The sequence below is a fragment of the Selaginella moellendorffii genome, unplaced genomic scaffold, assembly GCF_000143415.4.
Source record: "Selaginella moellendorffii unplaced genomic scaffold, v1.0 SELMOscaffold_14, whole genome shotgun sequence".
NCBI classification, from domain to species: domain Eukaryota; kingdom Viridiplantae; phylum Streptophyta; class Lycopodiopsida; order Selaginellales; family Selaginellaceae; genus Selaginella; species Selaginella moellendorffii.
This window is the reverse complement of record NW_003314275.1, coordinates 1,100,990-1,119,562: the sequence shown is the minus strand read 5'-3', so window position 1 is coordinate 1,119,562 and position 18,573 is coordinate 1,100,990. Positions and strand designations below refer to the sequence as shown.

Here is an 18,573-nt window from a genome sequence, read left to right as displayed (position 1 = left end):
GGGGGAGGGGGGGGGGGGCTTTGTTGCACGCTTTATATGCCGGTGTGGTCCAGGGAGGAGATTGGGAAATTCCTTGACGACTTTGAGCCTTACCGAGCTAGTTACGGGAGCATGAATGTGGTGGACAGAGAGAAAGGGCTTGACAACTTCGATTATTTGGGTGGAGTTCCTAGGTATCTACTGCGTGCAACAAAGCTGGATGAGGGGAAGGCCAGGGCCAAAGCTGCGGTTGATTTGGATCATGTGCATCCAAAGCGGCTACGATTTTGTCAGGAGGCAACGTGAAAAAAGTCAGCGACACCATTCTGCACATCGTGGCAACTGAGGACCACAGCGACAAGAAATTTCAGTTTGCAAGTGAGGCTTTGCTTGGGAATCAGTATATGCTTGCTGGAGCTGTACGTGTGGTGGAATTCCTGAAAGAAACATTCAGCTGCTCTTGGGTGGAAGCTTTATGAGCATAGGCTGCAGTTGAAGGGTGGTGATTTTATTATCAAGCAAGTTTACGGTGACGGAACCTCTGGTGCTGAGACTTCCCATCATATTGGACCTCATATCATGCTAGAGGCAAGTTCTGCTGGTGAGCAAAGATGGGTATGGGCAAGTACGTGAACCCAACTTCTGAAGTCTTTCCAAGCATTGATTCTGGTATGGATGAAGACATTTTTGATTCAGATCTTTTCGAGACTGGATGGAAAACACGGCTTTAAAGTCTTTAAAGCGAGTGGCTTAGAAATGGTGGATGCTGTGTTGAAGAGATCAAGCTACAGGTTGTGGTCGTGTGTTCCCAAAGAGACGTTTCCATGGCAGCAATACAAGAATAATAAGGATGGAGTATATGGGAAACGAATGCAGTATTTTCGGAAGACTTCTGTTTTTTCTTCGTAGACACCGTGCCGAGAGTGATACGTTTGTGGCCAACGCGCTGATAGACTTCTACGGGAAGTGTGGCAGTCATATATACTTGCAATCTAAATTTCTCTTAGGGATTTAGCTTAAAAGATATAAGCTTGGACTTGATTATTTTGCACTGATTCCACTCAGATTGCGATTTTTAGTCCAAAAGTAGGAACTTGTTGTTCATTATTTTAAAAATCAATGAAGGATTAACTGCACCTTTGCCTGGAACTCACTGATAGCACCAAATGTATGGTGCAGCTCCATGGCTGGATGGCCAGGTCAAGGATTCATGGAAAAGCACGTGAGATGTTCGAATCTCTTCCAAAGGGGGATATTGTTTCGTGGAATGCTACGGTCCAAGCTGACGGCTTCGAGGCCTTTACCACGAGACGCTTCTCTGCGGTGTGATGCCTGACGAGGCATCGCTTAAGAGTTGAGTCTAGCATCGCTGCTCGATCCGCTGCTATCTCGGTGTAGTGAGCATCACCATGAGTGCTGCAAGATCGCAGCGAAGTCATCCAAGCGGTGCACGACGAGAGAATTCCCGTGAATGTGATCTCGTCCGGAGAAATGCTGCATCATCTGGAAGATGGCGATGGAGTTGCCGCTGGTGGCATTCCAATCGCGAGTTACTGCTGATAGAAGCGTCGCTCAGATTCTAATTCATTTAGAATGGTGTTGTAAGTTTTTCGCTGTAAATGCTGTGGCCAATAAGTTGATTTGTATGTTATGTACATCCCAGAAGAGAACTCAACCAAGTGAAGCTCGCTTCCGAGAAGAACGAAAAAAAGCAATTAGCAAAAGTCTACCGCGGTTGCACGCCATGACTGTGCTCTCCCTCGTAAGTCACACGCAGCATTGTCGGATCGTCCAGGCACCGCTCTACGTGCTTTCTCGCGGGACAGCCTCTCAAGCTGCTGCATTTGTAGTAGCCCCTGCAAGAAGCTTGTTTATACTTGTTCTTCACTAAAGGAAAAGAGAAAACGAGAGAATCTCGTCCGCTTACCTTGGATGTGGAGAGCCTTTGATCGGCTTCTGACCATATTTTCTCCAAGAGTACTCGTCCTGGGGAATGTCAGCGATCTTGTTGCTGACGGCAGGCACGCTGATCACTCGCTTGACTCTAAGCTTTCTGGAAGCACGAGCAAGAGATGTGCGTTAGTCAACTCTGCCACCACCTAAAAACATTTTTTTTTTCTACGGAGAGTGGACTTTTTGAGAGATGCTACTGACCTGGTGCGCTTGAAGCAATGGCACTTGCCAACGCTTCGACACTTGTCGAGAATGCTCGCGGCCGAGCATTTTTCAACGGGATGGCTGCTCTTGGGAGGAACCGGCTTGAAAATGGTCCCATTGGTGACGCTGTTCTCGAAGAGCCCGCCGTTTGTGACGCTCCCCTCGAGGCTCAGGGACGAGATGAACGATCTGGACGACGAAGGTGGCGGGCTGGAGCTCATGGAATTATCGGAGCTGAAGCACATCGATCCAAGAGCGAGCTCCGTCCCAGCTGCTGGCTCTTCTTTGGCGAGTTTCTGAATGCTCTCCTGCTGCTCGTCCTTGGAGGAGTGATTCACCAGGAAAACCGAGGTGGTCATTACGTTGGGTTGTGTTGGCCCTTTCCTGAAACGAGCGTGCCCAGTCCGACTCAAGAGCGAATTCACCTTTTTGAACTGCAACATTGCCGAGGACGCTGCGAGGCTGCTGTCTTCCTGTAACACCGGAGGCTTGTCTCTGGAAAGAATGTCGATCAATCGATGGACGTTCTCCAGGCCAGCTTTTGCCGCTACTTGGACATAGTGATCCCTGGTATGGCTATGGCTGCCGCCTCCATAGTGTAAAACATCCACATCCATGGTTTCTGCAAGGAATTTAAGTTAATAAGTGGACTTAATCGCCAAGACTTCCAACCCAGGAATGTCAACAAGCATCCAAAAGCTATAGAAATTTCCGGCGCTTCGAAATCCCCAAGAATGCGAGGAAACATCCGAGAGAGAAGACCAAGAACACGCCAAGAATCCCCCAAAACACACACGCCAGGCGAGAACACTCCAGATCTCTCAGCACACACCGAAATATCGAGCTACCGCGGCCTAGATCACAAGGATCACTCACCGGAGAGAGATTATCCACCAGGGATCGCTAAGAACCGCCAAGAACCGCCGAGAAATCGCCAAGAATCGCCAAGAATCCCAAACTCCAGCCGCGGATCCGCGCGCCAGTCCCGCGATCCTCTCTCGCGCAGAGATCTTGGGGCGAGGCGAGGGGCAATCCCGACCTAGGAGAGGAAGAGCGAAGTAAACGCGGCGCCTTGACCCTCACTCCACTGCCCGCATTTTCTGCCAAACAACAACCCACGCGCAGGGTAAAACCTCACATTAAAATGGGGGCTTTGCGAATACCGGCGTGACACGTGGGAGAGAGAAGCGTGGAAAAACAAGCCCAAGTCAACAAAGCCGAAAGAAATGTCAAAGCGCGCCATTGACTACCATTTTGTTTTTCTGACATGTGGAACTTTCCACCAGTCCTGGTCCAATGGGTCCCACCTTTGCCCTAATTTTGACCTTACCCAGTAACCCTTAAAAACAGGGGACTGGTCCAAGAATCCTAAAAACAGGGGACTCTGCCCAAGAACCCTAGAAACAGGGGACCTGCCTAGATCTTGTGCGCGTGCGTCGACTGGCCCAGGCTGAGCGTCACGGCCGGCTGCGACGAATCGGGCTCGCGGGCCGCGGGGTTCTTTGTTACGAGATTGCTGGGGAAGGGCGGGACATTGGGGGAGGCTGCTGGAACTGGGACTGCAACTGGGACTGAGATGATGCTCAAATTCGATCCATTCTCCGGCTGCTGCTGGGGAGGGAATCCTGGCTGCCACACCCATCGCCCGGATTGATTGCCCACGATCGCTGGGAAGCCGCCCATGATCTGGACGGGGCGGACTGATAGCGATGTGTCGGGAGGAGGAGGATGGTGGAAGCTCTTGGGCGGCTCCGAGAAATTGGGCCGATTGGGCGAGTCCACCGCGACTGCGTTGGAGAAATGGACGGGGTAGCCGACGAGAGTGGCGCTTACCGGGCTTGGAGGGGTGGAGCTTGCGCTCTGGGGAGCCGCCATCACGATTGTGGAAGAGCTTGGCTTTGGGTGGGAATTGCAGAGCGGTGGTCGATGGACGGCAGCATGGCTTGGACCCTGCGTGACACAGTGATGATCTTGGTGAGAAAAACTCGAGAACAAAGAAAGAACGAAGAACAATGGTTTGGAAGAACTTACAGGACAGAACAAAACGCCACGAAAGACTTGTCCATTGATTTGAGCAGTCATAAGATAACCAGAATCGAATGCACCGTCGACGATTCCTCGTACTTCGGATCCCACCTGCAAGAAAAACACGAAAAAAACAACCGGGCTTGGTTGATACTTTGCGAAAACCAATGAAAAACTTGCCTTTGATGCAAGCAAACGAAGAAAAATGGAGTTTGATGCAAGCAAACGAATAAAAGTGGATTTTGATGCAAGCAAACGAAGAAAAACTGGATTTTGATGAAAGGGGTGTGGTAACTTACGATGTTAGGCACTCCCACGGTCGCGGTTCTCGGAACTTTGTCACTGGATTGCTGCTGCTGCTGCTGAAGGTGCTGCATGGACTTTTGCGTGAAATGCTCGGCGAGATGATGGGACGACTGTTGCAAGTGAGATGACTCGTGAACCGGGAGAGAGATTGTCTGGGGGTGGCCGGGGAGATGGAGCTGGAGCTGCAAAGTTGGAAACCTTACAGTGTGTTGTTGCTGCTGGTCTTGGTGGTGGTGATTCTTGTGAGCTTGATTGTGGTGATCTTGTTGCTGCTGCTGCTGCTGGTGCTGGAGAAAGATCGCTGGTGGCCTCGTCGATGGCTTCGCCATCACCGCTGGACAAGCTTTATCTTGGTCCGACAGCGTTGGAGATGGATGCTGTGACATCGTCGGTGATGCTTCGTCTTGCTCCGACTCGACACCGCCCTCCATTCTTCCCATGAGATTTGTTGTTTTTCGCTTCTTCGCGTGAAAACCATCTGGTGGAGACCGATGTTTGTAAGAAACCAAAGTTGTGAACATAGAAGAAGTTTACTTACTTTCAAGGCTGGTGAGATGCTCCATGTACTGGAACGGCAACTTTCTTGCTCTGGCCCTCATACTTGAAGCTCCTCCGGATTTATCAGCCATGTCGTTGAGGCTCCGAGGAAATGGGAAGCCACCTCCTTGGACCTTCGGGCTGGAGAGGTTGAGAAAATCTTCTTTGCACGGGGGCAAAGAAGTTGTCTTGTTCTGTGAAAAACGAACAATCTCTCAGCGTTTGTAATGAGAAAGAGAAGAGCCATTCTTACGAGGTTTAGATCCTTTTTGGAGACTTTGGTCTCGCTATCGCAGAGACCATCGTCGTTGATAACTTCCACCGAAGGCTTTCGCCGCTCCATGTCGTAGACAGTCTGGATGAACTTGCATTTGGGAAAATCAGGATTGAGTTGCTCGATTCCAAGGTGGAGGACTAGAACCTCGTCTAGAGGTCTCTCATCTTCACCACATCTACATATAAAAAACCAATCCTTTGGTTAGACCAAAGAACGCTAGACAGAAACACGTACCCTCCATAAATCGCAATATCATCGTCTCTCAGAACAGCGACGTGAGAGAAACGTCCTTGCGGCTGGAGTCCGGCAACTTCAGCCTGCGACCACTTCCAAGAGCTAAGATCCAAAACCCAAACATCGTTGTAGTAAGCTCTGTCTCCAACGCCTCCGAATACATAAACCTGTCACCTCCATCTCGTAAGAACAAGGAAGAGCAACAAAAACAAAGCAAGGAAATCACAAGAATCCTACCTTGTTCTCTGCAGCAACAGCTACATGGCCTGCTCGAACAGCCGGCTGTAGAGATCCAGCAGTATCTATCTGAGCCAAAAATCAAAAAAAAAAAAAAAAACGATTTTTCCGTCATTGTCGACGAGCAAAACAAGCGCATTACCTTTGACCACGTGAAGGTTTTGAGATTGAAGACATCAACTTCACTGAGATAGCGATCGCCACAGTCACCACCGTAGACAACAAGCTGGTCCTTGACAGCCACCGCGGTGTGGCTGTCTCTACAAACCGGGAGCTCACCGTTCACCGCCGGAGAAACCCAGCGCATCCTGTCCAGCTCCAGGATGTGGATGTCGTTGAGATAGTTTCCATCGCCTTCGCCAGTTCCGCCAAAGATGACCACCCTGTTGCCATCGACGAGCGTGGCGCTGTGGCTTTCCCGAGGAGGAGGCGCCTGGCCTTCGACCGTGGGACACGACCAGACGTGCGTGTCGAGGTCGAGGATATGGACGTCGTTGATCTTGTTGGAGCCATTGGTGCCGCCAAAGATGACCATCTTGCGGCCGTGGAGGACGGCCGAGTGGCTGTCTCGGGTGCCGGGCTGCTGGCCAGTGCAAGCGAAAGAGCTCCAGGACATGGTCGTCAAGTCGAGGCTCATCACGTCACTGAAATGTAGGCCTCCTCGGCATCCCTGTCAAAGAAAAGCACGTAAATTATGTTAGAAACGAAGAAAAAAATCGCGTTTTTAGAGCGAAATATGAGCAAGCAAGCAAGCACTGAGATTTCGAATTTTGATTCGGCTGGAGGAAGAAAAAAAGAACGCAAGGACAAAGTAAAACAGCTCCTCTAGTGGTGGAATTCGGAACAAGTCTAGTGAGTTTGAGCTGGATGGATAAAAAAACGAGTTCTTTTTGGATGAGCGAGAAGTGAGCAGTGAGAACTCGAATTCAGCAACGAAAGAAAAAAAAACGAAGAGAAAACTGTGACTTACCCCGAAAACGTAGAGCATTCCTTGAGAGAAGCAAGCTGAGTGTCCCCATCTCTCGGGAGGATTTGCACCTTGGACTTCCGGATACACCCAAGCAGCTTTCTTCCCCACATTTTCCAATTTGAGAGCGGCCATTGCGAGCGAGCGGCGATCTGGCTTGCTCCAAAGCCAAAGGGAACCAAAAAAAACAAAATGATGGCCTTTGGGAAGTACTTTGAGAGCTCCTCCTCTAGAGCAAATGCTTGCAAGCTGTCATCATGAATTCTCCCAAGCTCGGTTCAGTTGCGAATGAATTTAGTTTTCACTAAGGAACATTCTACCAGCGTGCCTGCCTGCTGCAAGGAACCAAGAAAAAGAGTATGAAAGATTGCACGGAATGTTTACAAGAACACGCTCGACTTGAAAGAAAGAAAAAAAACTCCAAATTGGATCATATCATCCCGAGAAGAACAGAGACACAGACACTACTCATGCTAGAAACAGGGACTTGTCGAAACCAAGAAGCTAAAGAAGAAAAGTTACCTCCGTGCCTCTCACGAAATCGAAGAGAAGAAACCGAAACACAAAAACTTCTCCGTCCTCTTGTTCTCTCTCCCTGAGTTTTTGAGTTGCAAGGTTGGAATGGAAAGAAGCTGGGCTTATATGCAAAGAGAAAGAGAGAGAGAGGAAAGAGAGAGCGTCTTAGAAGACAGCAAGAGGGCAAAAGAGGCCGGTGGCGATGGATATGACGGCTCTCACCCCTCGTAACACAGTTTTAAGCTCGCAAGCTTTGCTCGCCGTCCTCCATGACGAGGGAGAACTCCTCTCTCTCTCATAGACGCTCTAAAAACTGGTGAGAACGAAAGGGCACCCAACAAACCAGCAGAGCGGCAGGGTGCCAGGGATTTGGTGAAGGGAATTTGTCAATCCTAGCCGCTACACACATACACAAAAAGAGAAAACCAAAGTTCCCTCAACTCAAAGAAAAAAAAAAGCTGGAGGAAGATCAAGTCTCGCTTTCAAACCACAGACACAAAGACACAAAGACACACACGGAGACACAGTGGCTTGCTTGCTTTGTTCGTGGAGTTATAGTGCTAACAGGAACTTACACAAACTCAAAGAGAAAGAGGGGCTTTGTGATGAGCACTAAGCTAAGCCCGCATTTCCACACTGCTGCTGGGCAAAACTATGGAGGAAAAGATGAGAGCTTTACCTATGGAGCACCGAAAGTTGCTTGGGAATCCATGCCAGCTCCACCCAACAAGACGAGCATCGCTGCGCTTCTCATTGCCTCTTGCCTTTGACCTAACAAAAAAGAAATGGTGTTTGTGCCAACTTGGTGAGATGGAACACAGAGAAAAGTGTGATTTTTATCGAGGAGATTTGTCTGAGATGGTTACAAATCCAGGGAGATCTTCGAGTACTCGCACTCCATGCCCCACAAATCTCAGCTTTAAACGCACGGATGGATCCAGCTTAACGGGTGTTAAGGCAAGAGTACTCGCTCGTATTGGTCACCATCGCCAAGAAGAAGAAGAAGTTCGTCATCGTCACCATCTTCTCCTCCTGCTGCATTTTTTTTTTCCTTCTCGATACTCTGCCTTGAATGTGGTGAAGGACTTTGGAGGACCAACACCACCATATAGGAAAAGCTAGAAAAGAAAGCTGGAAAGAAAAGGAAAAGCAATTTACTGTTGATTTTTTTCTTCTTGCAAGTTTGAAGGTCGAAGAAGCCATCGACGTCGAGAGGCCACCAACACCCACCGCGTTGTTTTTGTTGCTTCTCTTTGTTTGTTCTTTACCTCGAAAGGGGGACAGGGTTTTTGGAATGCATCGAATGGAATGCAAAAAAACTATGAAAATGAATGCTCTCGTAAGCTCTGCTTTCCTTTGATCAAAAACCGTGACACAACAGGAAAAAAGATTGAAAAGTCTTGGAAAACATAAAATAAAGACACAAAACCCTCCGTTGGATTCAAACGGGCGAATCCAACATGCATGCTTCCCAACACCCCAACATCAACGACAAGAACATCTGATGATTTTTTACCCTCTCTCAACACGCACAAACTTCCAGCAAATATTTCTTTATTTCACGATCATAATAGTAAAATGTATTTTTACAATAAAATGTAAAGAAAAAGAAAATGGCTGCCAGGCAAACAAACTAACAAACAAACCCTAGAAAGCGAGCTACATATCCCGTTAACGCTCTGTTTCATTCCACCCTTTACGTTAAATTCCCCCCTTTTTTCTTCTTTTGCGCCGCCAACTTGTTGTTTCTTTCTTTTGGAAGGTGGCGGTGGTGGCTGGTGCACATAGGTTGGAATGTCACTGTAAAATCCTCAAACCCTAGCGCTTTCGGGTCTTTGGATCCTTAGCTTTGATCCTCTGAACGCATGCACATGGGGAGGGGCAAAAGGTGGTGCAATTCTTTTTTCTGAACCCAGCAAGTAGCCTCTCATAGTCCACTGAGTTTACCACCTTTCTTTACACTCCGCCACCTTTTGTTTTCGCTAAAGGGTCTTAAGTTAGTTAGTGGGGAGGGAACGATGTCCCATCCCGATCTTTCACCAACTCGGCTGCGCATATGTTGACGTGTATTTGTACGCCACAAGAATACGTGGGAAATACATGTCATCTTTTTACCGGAAAAAGACTTTGACGCCGTTTTAAACCCCTTTTGAGTATGCTTGGTAAAAACAGTTGAAATGTCTACCACCTACAACATGAATGCCAGCTTGAATACCACCAGAGAGATGGAGTGAGACAGAATCTCTCTCTTTCTTATTCTTTCTATATTTCCTAGGACAGCGACCCTCCTTGATCTTCTCCTTTGAGAATTTCACGAAATAATCTGGATACTTGTCTGAATTTCAGCGAGTGGAAGGAGGACTCAAAAGCTGAGGAGGAGGAAACTAAGACCTAACACACAGGGAGAACAAAAGAAAAAGAACCAAAAGTAGAGGAGGAGCACAACCCAGCAATCAAAACATCTTGCACCAATCAATCAATTCAATCCAATCCCATCAATTTCCTGAGATTGAGATCTCAAAAACAAGCTTTTATGAAGACAATGGCGATAGAGTATTCCATGAAAATGCCAGCGCGGTGGCCGGAAGAGATTGGATAGATGGCGACCCCGTGTCTAATCTTACGCCTCTCTTGGGAAACAAGGAACCCCTGCTAAGAAACATATAGAAAGGAGTTATACGTAGAGCGTACGAATTGCGGTAGCATGGGCCTCAGCGTTTTAAATTGGGCGTCAGATCCTGGATCGAGTCCTTCCCTAACTTCGTCTCCGTGAAGTGAAAGTGATCCTCTCGATCACCTCGGATTTTGATAAAAACCATAAAGTTGGCTCGCTGCTCGGTGTGCGTTTTGATCGATTTATACAAAAAATAAGCACGGTAGTGTCGTTTTCACTTGGAAAAGAATGCTTGCAGGAACTCAGGCATATGTAATTCATAAATTCGGGTATTTCTTAATAGTATTTATAATTGCATATATATACGTATATCTATCAAATTGGATGAGCTTTTTTATTTGATTTGTCTGTACACTAGCTGGCGATGGATCGCCTCACCTCACGAGGAAAGGCAATTTAATCCTAAAATAATCAGAAAAAGGAGCAGAAATAAAAAGGAGAGAAATCTCTAGTACATGGAACCAAGAGAACACTATCACAACAATGAGGGAGTTTGGTCCTTCAAGTGGCCCAAGAAAAGGGAGGGAGTTGATAGGCCAATGGTCAAAATAAAAAATAAAAGAATGAGAGAAAACAAATGCGTTTGTTGAAAGGGTTGGATCAATCCCTTTATCATAAAAATTGTGCTAGCCATGTTCAAAAGCAAGAAGTGGAGGGAGGGATGTCAAATTTGTTTCCAGGTATTTTAGATGGATGGTCTTGTGTCTCCCACACAGACAGAAGAGGACCTCCCAAATTTCTTCAAAAATGTTATAATTTATTTGCTCTCCTCACAATGCTGATGGCTATGTTGCATCCACCCTTTTCCCTTGCCTGTAGAAACAAGGACCCAAACATGATGTAGCACACAAACATAACATGTTCTTTGGTCCCTACCAAATCACACAAGAATCTTGATCTCTCAAATTTCAAAAAAAGAATTTATCCTCTATATGCTATTTTGATAGTCTTGCAGTGCCCAACTTGAAGCATGAGAATGATGGATGAAAAATGCAAAGGTTTGTGAGCTTTGCTGATGAAACCTTTAATCAAATTTTTAGGGTTCTTCAGTTTACACTTTTAGGGTTCTTCATAGAAACAGGGGTTTGGGGATGAGCGCCAGCGCGGCAACAGGCAGTGGCACGGCGGGGCGGCCTTGGAACTCCACTACTTCGCTCACCGCCTCTGCCAAGCGGATCCAGAAGGAGCTCGCAGAAATTAGCGCTGATCCACCGGAGAATTGCTCTGCCGGTCCAAAGGGCGATAATCTCTACGAGTGGGTCTCCACAATCGTTGGTCCTTCTGGTACACTTCGTAGATCAAGCAAATGCTTTCATCTTTTGAAGGAAATCTTCTTCTTGTCGCAGGATCGCCTTATCAAGGTGGGATTTTTTTCATCGACATTAGCTTCCCCAGCGATTATCCATTCAAGCCTCCCAAGGTAATGTGGAAAGGAGGAAAAATTCGATGATCCTATCTCTCGCTGGAAAAATGTAGGTGGTGTTTAGAACGCGAATCTATCACTGCAACATTCATCCCAGCGGACAGATCTTCCTGAAAATTCTCGAGGAGAATTGGAGTCCAGCTCTTACAATCTCCAAAGTTCTTGTTTCGATTTGTGCATTGCTGGGCGAGCCAGATCCTTGTGAGTTTTCTCTTCGTTTTTCTTGAACTTATTTCTTTTCTTTTTTTTTTCTTCCTTGCAGTCGATCCTTTGGTGGGAAGTATCGCCCACGAATATTTGTCCGATCGTCACCTCCACGACAAATCCGCCATGGAATGGACTCGAAGATTCGCGCACTGATTAACAGTTTAAAAATCTTTAAAAAGCTTCGCGTGGAGCCCTAAAATCTCTTGCATTGAGGAGATATGGAGGAGAGGGAGTGGGCGATTTGTCTCCGGATTCTCTCGCTCGGTGCTGGCCGCGATTCCTCGGCGATCGACACGGCCGACACCTCGGTTCGCGATGCGGTTAGTAACGAGCTGGATTTTTCTTTTGCTGTGATTTCTAAAGAGGAGATGGGGTGTTTCTGTTTCTCAGGTGGAAAGGCTCAATGCGATGTGTAAGAGTGAAGGGAACGAGGATTTGGTGACGAGAGTTTATCCCGCCATGACGAAGCTCTTCCAGCGATGCTGTTCTTCGTCGACACAACGTCCCAGCACCGCTCTAGTTGCGCTGGTACGAGCTTGGAATTTTTTGGTTGGGAAAGTTCTTAGCGTTTTATTTTCTTGCACACAACAGGCTATACTACAGTTTTTTCTGGATCATGGAGAGACTGTTCTTCACGATGCGGATCCAAGTTTGCGAGCTTTTTTTCGCTCATGCCTCGTCAAGTAAGTGCTAAAGTTTCTTTGTTCTTTCTTTCATTCTTCTTTCTTTTCTTTTATTTGACGAGCATTTTTGTTTTTTTCCAGGCAATATGCAGATCCTGCTGTAGCAGCTGCGACTGTGACTTTCCTAAATCACAACAAGATGAAGTTTTTGCTTTCTTATTCGAGTGTTCTTCCTCAGGTTGGTATCGAACTTTCATTGCTGTCGCATTTATCTCATGTGCTATGGTTTTGAATGCGCAGTTCTTTCCTTTGCTCCTCAAGGTGATTGCTTGGGGAGATGAAACGTGAGTGAATTTTTTCTCGCGGTAGTTTATCTCCATCTCCTGATTTTCTGTTGCTTTATAGCCTCGACACACCATTTTTGCAGCTGTTTCCCGCGCTCATGGGGCCGCCGTCATTTTTGCAGCTGTTCTTGGCTCTTCTGGACCTGCCGAGTGAGTATCTCCGAGCTATGACTCGATTTCTGAAGTTGAAGCGTGTGAAGTTTTTATGCAGCTTTGGTCCTGGCTCTGGAGAGTCTAGAACAACGCACTGGATCTCTGCACGGAAACATGGGAAACATTCGAAAAAACCCGGCACCCGAGGTGATATACATGCTCATTAAGCTGTGCGATTTGTTTATTCGTTTCTCAGGCACTTCTGGCATTGATGGATGAAGCTTACACAGGAACCTTCATTGATGGGGGCGATGATTCCAGCAAAGAAGGCTCTGGAAGAAACTCGCATTACGAAGCAGATGATCTGTTTTCGGACCTCTTGAAAGATGAAAACGAAGGCTTAGCGGTAACAAGAAGTGACTATATTGCTTTGAGGATAAGAAGGTTCATCTTGCAGGAACGTCATTGGTCGTATCCTGGAATGAAGGCCACGTTGGAAGCAGCAATGGGGTCTGTACAATCCAACAAGCTTAAACATGCTCTGAAATTTAGCCCGCAGCTTTTGCAAGTCTATTTCGACGTCGCATTGCGAGACGTGAGCGATTGTAAGTTCCAAGCCTTTGGTTTTTGCATTTAATCCGCTGCTCTTTGTATGTTTAGCACTACTCTGCGCTCTTTTACCTATGGTTTTCTTCAGAATCGATGCCATGTTTCCGGATAAGGCATTTTCAATCGAGGTAAGCAAGATTAGTTTACTCATAAGCTGACTCGTGTCTTAAATCAGGTCCAACAAACGTGTTTTCAGTTTATGCACGCTTGCTTTAAGAAATCTCCTCAATTCATTGCTCTTTTGAAGGTAAGCCTTTCTTATCTATTTGAAATCGTTATTCCAAAAGAAGTAAAAACATCGCAGAAGCCCATCACGGACAGCGTCAGTCAACCTCAAACAAGTGACGGCAAAGTAAGATGGATTTCTCAATGTTTGAGCGCTAAACTTACATTGCATTTGCTAGACTGAGCTTGCTTTGCAACTATGCTGGGCGATTGGAGAACATGGAGGTGGTGGTACGCATTTCAAGGATGCTGCAAGAGAGCTCTTTGAAACTCTGGAGCTGGTTCTCTACGAAAACCTCTCGTCAAGGTAATTGAAGTTTTTCACAGCTTACGTTGTGTCTAATCTTTTACAAACATCCAGGCGTAAAACTTCTGCCGTCCCGGCCCAGTCCCGGCTGCTATGTTTTGTCATAACCGCCATAGCAAAGCTTGCAACGTGCCATCGAGAGCTCTCGCCTAGAGCTCGAGTGTGCCTTGCCAAGGTTTGTTTTTTTTTTTTTTTTTTGCTTCTCTGAGGAAGTTTAAGTTGCTGTTCTTGATTGCTTCGAAGGTGGCACGATCACATCAGCTACTCGATAAGATCGTCTGGAGAAGAGCTCGTGACTACCTCGGTCTGATGCACGACCACGCGATTTGCTCGTCAATCTTGGGTGGCCAGCACAGGCCTGGAACGGTGGAATGGAGCAAAGCTCAAACACTGGCAGTCGCCAACATCCCGTTTTATCTCCTCGACGAACGAGAAGGTAAGATTCGGTTTAGCTCGTCTTTTCAGAAAAGTTTCAAGCTCCTTTGTCTTATTTTCTCAGGTTTGCCATTCCACGACTTCTCCTTCTCAGACATCATCGGCCAAAGTGTAGCTTCTTAAAACACGCAAAAACTCTTTACAAACTTCAAGGTAAAAGAGAAGCTAAGCTCTCGAGTTGGAACTTTTTCCAACAAACAAACTATTCTGCGGCCTCCTGGTTGTTATCTCCACCCAAACTTCCTTCTTCCAGATCCAACTCCGCAGACTTGCTATCTTCGTCCAACTTATCCTGCTCGTTGTCCTCTTCGACTCCTTCCTCCAAATTCTTCTCGTCCCCCTCTTTTGAATCATCACTCGCCTCTTCATCTTTGGAAGACTCCTCAGTCGTCCTCGCCTCCTCGTCTTCTTTCTCGTCTTCCAGAGCCGTCGAGTTTCGGGCCTTGGGATCCTCATCCTCCAGACCCGACACGAATTCCTTCGCTTCCGGTTTTTTCACCCCAGCGCCACCACCCGTTTGAGCCAACTTTAGCTTCTCCTCGAGCTCACGAATCTGCTGCTTGAGCTCCCGCAGCTCCTCGGCGCTGTGCTGCATCTTCCCCAACTGCTCCTTGAGCTCCTCGATCTCCTCCTCCTTGCTTTGCACGGTCTCCTCCAAGTTCCTCTTCCTGTCCTCGGTGGAACCCCGGTACTTCTCGAGCTGGGCCAGCTGCGAGTTCAAGCTACTGGTATCAGTCGCAAGCTTGCTCTTCTCGGCTCGGAGGCTAGACACTGTTCTTTGCAGCTGCTCGGACGACTTGAGAACCTCCTGCCAAGAGCAAAAGGAAAAGAAAAAACTCGTGTAAGTTCGTCCTCGACGACTAATCAAGTCCTTAAAAGAAGATAGAGCGAAAGAAAGAAAGACCACTTACTTGGAGCTCTAGATGGAGCTTGACGATCTCGCTCTCCTTCTGGTATAGCGCAGCACTGGTGGAATTGCGTTCCCGGAGCGTCTGGAAACCCAAGAGCGCCACCACCACCAAGCCGATGACGAGCGCCGGCGTGTAAGCCGGAATCTTGCTCCTGGAGCTCGCCATTTCTTGGCTCTCACTTCTTTCCACTTCCCTAAAAGGAAAGCCTCCCTCCTCTCTCTCTCTACCCTGTGACCCACAAGCTCTCGCTCTAGCCAGATGCGTGATCCAAACAGCAAAAAGCCCACCTGGAATCGCTATAACGTGCCAAAACGCCTCGTTTCTTTGCTCAAAGGATCTTCCACAATGTAAACTCCCCCGTACGGACTTTTGCGCTTGTTGGTACGACTCCCGAGACTCAAGCCTGCATTCGCGATGGAAGAAAACAGTAAGAAATCCACACGAAGCTTTTAAAACCATCTCTATCTATTTATCAACTTCTCGTGATCGTGAAAAGATGACAAGGTACCCGAGAGTCACGCTTGAGCTTGGACGGGGAGTTTGCTGCTCCTCTCCATGAGTTCCTCGAGCACTCGCGTCGCGTCGGGGAGCTTTTCCTCGGCTTCGCGTCCCGCGATGCGCAGCTCCGCCACCAAAAGCTTCTGGCAGTCGAGAGCGTCGTCATATCTGCGCAAAGCGATCGCTCGAGCATTAGCAAAGATGGAAAAGAACGATAGAAAGCGAGAAAAGCAAGACATACCTTTCGAAATGCTGGTAGCACGTGACCAAGTTGTGATACACGGGGAGCTTCGGGAAGCAAATCTTCTTGGACAGGTCCGAGCGCTTCATCTGTTCCGGGCTCTCGAGCAAAGCTTTAGCATCTTGCAGCACCTCCATCGCGGCCTGGTGATTCGAGAGTTCCATGTGTGCTATCCCCGTCAAGGTGAGAAGGTTGAGGCTCGGCAACCCGAGCTTCCTGGACAGCTCCATGGCCTCCTCGTAGTAACGCAGCGCGCTCTCGGGCTTCTTGTGCCGTATAAGCTGCGAGCCAAGGTCCATCTTTGCGTTCATCACCAGCTTCTCCGCTCCAGGGACGCAGTCGTAGGCGGCGATGGCGATCTTCAGCGTCCTGATGGAGCCTTTGACGTCTCCCATCGCGTCAAACAGCGCCGCGATCTCGTGGAGCTGGCTGGCAGTCTCGTCCATGGAGCCGGCACCAAGGTTCGCTTTGTAGAACTCGAGAGCAGCCATCAACCTCTTGATTCCTTCGTTAAAGTCCTTCTTGAGATAAAACGCCTTGGCGAGCTTGAGATAAGCAGTCCCTCTGTAAGTCACTGGCTTCTTTGGAATCGACTCCATCGCCCCTTCTATCGTCGCGATGGCTTCGCTGTAGCTCTCCATGCACATCTGCGAGTCCGCTATTCCCATGTTGGCCCAGTAGATGTTCTCCTCGTCCTCGTTGAAGATCTGCCTCGCGATTCTAAACTGTTCCAGCGCCTTCTCGTGCTGGCTCAAGCCCCTGTAAATCCGTGCCATGATTTTCCTGTCGTGGCCAACTTCCTCGTTGTCAAAGCCTTTGATCTTGCTGTGGATACGAATGGCTTTCTCGCACAGCTTCTTGGCCTCCTCCCACTGCTCTACGTCACACAAGTGCTCCGCGGCCTTGCGGAAGTCGCTGCCGAGGTCGGGATCGTCGCATGGTAGCACCGTCTCTTGGAGATCCAGCGCCTCTATCAGTGACTCCACGCCTTGCTTGATCCGGCCCAGAGACAAGTACGTGAGGCCGAGCTGGTTCGTAGTGAACTGCATCTCGCGGACAACTTCCTGGCCCTTCTCGTTCATCTCGTCGAAACACGTCGAGGCTCGTTTCAGGTAAGAGAAACTCTTCTCGTACTGCTCGAGCCCCCGGTATCCAGCTCCCAGTACCGCGAGGCACATTCCCTGCTCGATGGAACCATCGCCGCCAACCCCGAGAACTTTGAGAGCTTCGTTCGCAAGGTCCACTGCTCTCTGTGGCGACAGGTGCTCACTTGAGCACAGCTCCTGACCAAGTTTGAGCTTTACCACCGCGATCCTTCGGTCGTCTGGAGGAGCGGTGCTGGAGAGCTCCTTGAGCTTCTTCTCGAGGTGCTTCACAGAGCTTGGCAGCTGCCTGATATCCCTGTAGTCCCATACGTAGTCGTGGTCGTCTTCGTCGTCCTCGTCCTCCTCGACTTGCTCCTGCTGTAGCTTTCTGTCCATGAGAAACTCCTTGAGCTCGTCATCCACCTCAAGAAAGTCATCCTGTTTTGCTTCCGCTGTGACCACATTTTCATACTGCGTCTTCGCTTGATCTGGCGATGGTTCTGCCACCTTTGAATCTTTTTCTACAACCACGTTGTCTGTCTCAGCAACCTTCACAGTCTCTGTTGTCTCTGGCTTCGCTGCATCGTCCGAAGCTTGCTGCGACGCCCCGGACTCTTCCACAAGTGGTACGCTTATTTCCGAATCTAGATTGTTTTCCACGAACTCTGGAGTTTTAGTCCCACAAGTATCTCTCTTGCCTTGAACGTCCAAACTTTGCGGCGATGATTCTACCACCACGACTGGATCCCGTTCCTTCATTTCTAGCTCTATACTTTTCTCTGGATCCTCTGCTACTAAACCATCTGTCCCGGCAATCCTCGCAGCTTCATCCAGTAGCTCCATCTTCTTCGCAGCTTGCCTCCCTGGCTTTGGTGGTCTCTTCTCAACTTTCTTTTCCAGCTCCATACTATTCTCTGCTACTAAACCAACTGTCCCGACAGCCTTCACAGTTTCCTCCACCTTCTTTGCAGACTGTGTCCTTGACTTAGATGTTTTCCTCTGGCCTGGAGCTGATAGCTCGGACTCCATTCCTTCCTCTACTGGCACTTTCTTCGTCCCTTTCGACTTCGCTTTAGTCACCTCTTTGCCATTTCCTGAAACACTGGAGTCTTTTTCTTCCTCGCCCTTCACTTTTCTCGATCGCTTTGGCTTTGGTTTGGCTCCCTCGATCGCTTCGTTACTGCCAAGATCTTTTCTGGGAGCTAAAAGCTTTGCCTCGGTCTCCACCACCTTCGTTTTCTTGGGTTTAGCCTTCGCTCCATCGGCCACCTCCTCGACATCTCCTTTTCTCGAAGCCGGCAACTTTGGTTCTTCCACTTTCTTCGTTCGCTTTGGCTTGTCCTCCATATTCTCATTTGCTTTCGAGTGATCTTCCCCTTTTCTCGAAGCACGAGAATTACCTGCGGCCGGGATCACGGATTTCTCCTCCTTCGCCACTTCCTTACCGCTGCCAGCACCGGCATTGCTACCAAAATACCTGGAAGGCAGCAGCGATGGAAATCCCGAGCTTCGCCGGCTACAAATCTCCCAAATCTCGTGCTCCAAGAATGCGGCACTCCTGTGACAACAGAGCGATCGTCTAGCCGCGAAGGAATTCCTGGCCAGAAGCAGCAAGCGCGTAGCGACCATCGCTAAAACCCTAAACCCTCTTGGCCTCTGTTTT

The 18,573-nt window shown here is 48.4% G+C and overlaps 6 protein-coding genes across 11 annotated transcripts; 2 read left to right on the top strand and 4 right to left on the bottom strand.

The window, feature by feature from the left end:
- Positions 1 to 1,585: 1,585 nt before the first annotated feature.
- On the bottom strand, positions 1,586 to 3,252 carry LOC9646627 (probable WRKY transcription factor 11). 2 transcript variants are annotated; one of them, XM_002970200.2, is made up of 4 exons: positions 3,013 to 3,252; positions 2,134 to 2,758; positions 1,907 to 2,032; positions 1,586 to 1,835 (listed from the first exon to the last, which is right to left on the bottom strand). In XM_002970200.2, exons 2-4 carry the CDS (start codon positions 2,751 to 2,753, stop codon positions 1,706 to 1,708), a joined length of 876 nt encoding a protein of 291 aa, XP_002970246.1. In that variant the 5' UTR covers positions 2,754 to 2,758; positions 3,013 to 3,252; the 3' UTR covers positions 1,586 to 1,705. The 2 variants fall into 2 exon arrangements, with proteins under 2 accessions (XP_002970246.1, XP_024531200.1); XM_024675432.1 differs by having other exon boundaries at positions 3,031 to 3,252.
- Positions 3,253 to 3,359: 107 nt separating this feature from the next.
- On the bottom strand, positions 3,360 to 8,302 carry LOC9632192. 4 transcript variants are annotated; one of them, XM_024675042.1, is made up of 10 exons: positions 7,915 to 8,302; positions 6,723 to 7,054; positions 5,895 to 6,422; positions 5,753 to 5,821; positions 5,516 to 5,682; positions 5,258 to 5,456; positions 5,006 to 5,198; positions 4,461 to 4,945; positions 4,168 to 4,272; positions 3,360 to 4,086 (listed from the first exon to the last, which is right to left on the bottom strand). In XM_024675042.1, the coding sequence occupies exons 2-10, from the start codon at positions 6,852 to 6,854 to the stop codon at positions 3,553 to 3,555; spliced, it is 2,412 nt and encodes an 803-aa protein (XP_024530810.1). In that variant the 5' UTR covers positions 6,855 to 7,054; positions 7,915 to 8,302; the 3' UTR covers positions 3,360 to 3,552. The 4 variants fall into 4 exon arrangements, with proteins under 4 accessions (XP_024530810.1, XP_024530812.1, XP_024530809.1 ...); XM_024675044.1 differs by having other exon boundaries at positions 6,723 to 7,051; XM_024675041.1 differs by lacking the exon at positions 7,915 to 8,302 and adding an exon at positions 7,242 to 7,723.
- A 2,670-nt stretch (positions 8,303 to 10,972) lies between these two features.
- Positions 10,973 to 11,738, top strand: LOC9632191 (ubiquitin-conjugating enzyme E2 E3). The gene is made up of 4 exons (XM_002970443.2): positions 10,973 to 11,193; positions 11,256 to 11,329; positions 11,386 to 11,533; positions 11,595 to 11,738. The coding sequence occupies exons 1-4, from the start codon at positions 11,001 to 11,003 to the stop codon at positions 11,690 to 11,692; spliced, it is 513 nt and encodes a 170-aa protein (XP_002970489.1). The 5' UTR covers positions 10,973 to 11,000; the 3' UTR covers positions 11,693 to 11,738.
- Positions 11,739 to 15,072, top strand: LOC9646626 (AP-5 complex subunit zeta-1). Its single transcript, XM_024675045.1, has 16 exons — positions 11,739 to 11,859; positions 11,930 to 12,067; positions 12,131 to 12,222; positions 12,304 to 12,400; positions 12,463 to 12,506; positions 12,568 to 12,656; positions 12,718 to 12,806; positions 12,856 to 13,005; positions 13,057 to 13,204; positions 13,260 to 13,336; positions 13,384 to 13,455; positions 13,513 to 13,560; positions 13,613 to 13,740; positions 13,795 to 13,915; positions 13,984 to 14,176; positions 14,240 to 15,072. The coding sequence occupies exons 1-16, from the start codon at positions 11,758 to 11,760 to the stop codon at positions 14,296 to 14,298; spliced, it is 1,647 nt and encodes a 548-aa protein (XP_024530813.1). The 5' UTR covers positions 11,739 to 11,757; the 3' UTR covers positions 14,299 to 15,072.
- LOC112346325 (glutamic acid-rich protein-like) lies at positions 14,278 to 15,449 on the bottom strand. Its single transcript, XM_024675048.1, has 3 exons — positions 15,374 to 15,449; positions 15,087 to 15,314; positions 14,278 to 14,983 (listed from the first exon to the last, which is right to left on the bottom strand). The coding sequence occupies exons 2-3, from the start codon at positions 15,249 to 15,251 to the stop codon at positions 14,378 to 14,380; spliced, it is 771 nt and encodes a 256-aa protein (XP_024530816.1). The 5' UTR covers positions 15,252 to 15,314; positions 15,374 to 15,449; the 3' UTR covers positions 14,278 to 14,377.
- Positions 15,378 to 18,547, bottom strand: LOC9632190 (protein KINESIN LIGHT CHAIN-RELATED 3). Of its 2 annotated transcripts, XM_024675040.1 has the most exons (3): positions 15,826 to 18,547; positions 15,595 to 15,752; positions 15,378 to 15,489 (listed from the first exon to the last, which is right to left on the bottom strand). In XM_024675040.1, exons 1-2 carry the CDS (start codon positions 18,537 to 18,539, stop codon positions 15,602 to 15,604), a joined length of 2,865 nt encoding a protein of 954 aa, XP_024530808.1. In that variant the 5' UTR covers positions 18,540 to 18,547; the 3' UTR covers positions 15,378 to 15,489; positions 15,595 to 15,601. The 2 variants fall into 2 exon arrangements, with proteins under 2 accessions (XP_024530808.1, XP_002970244.2); XM_002970198.2 differs by lacking the exon at positions 15,378 to 15,489 and having other exon boundaries at positions 15,534 to 15,752.
- Positions 18,548 to 18,573: the final 26 nt, after the last annotated feature.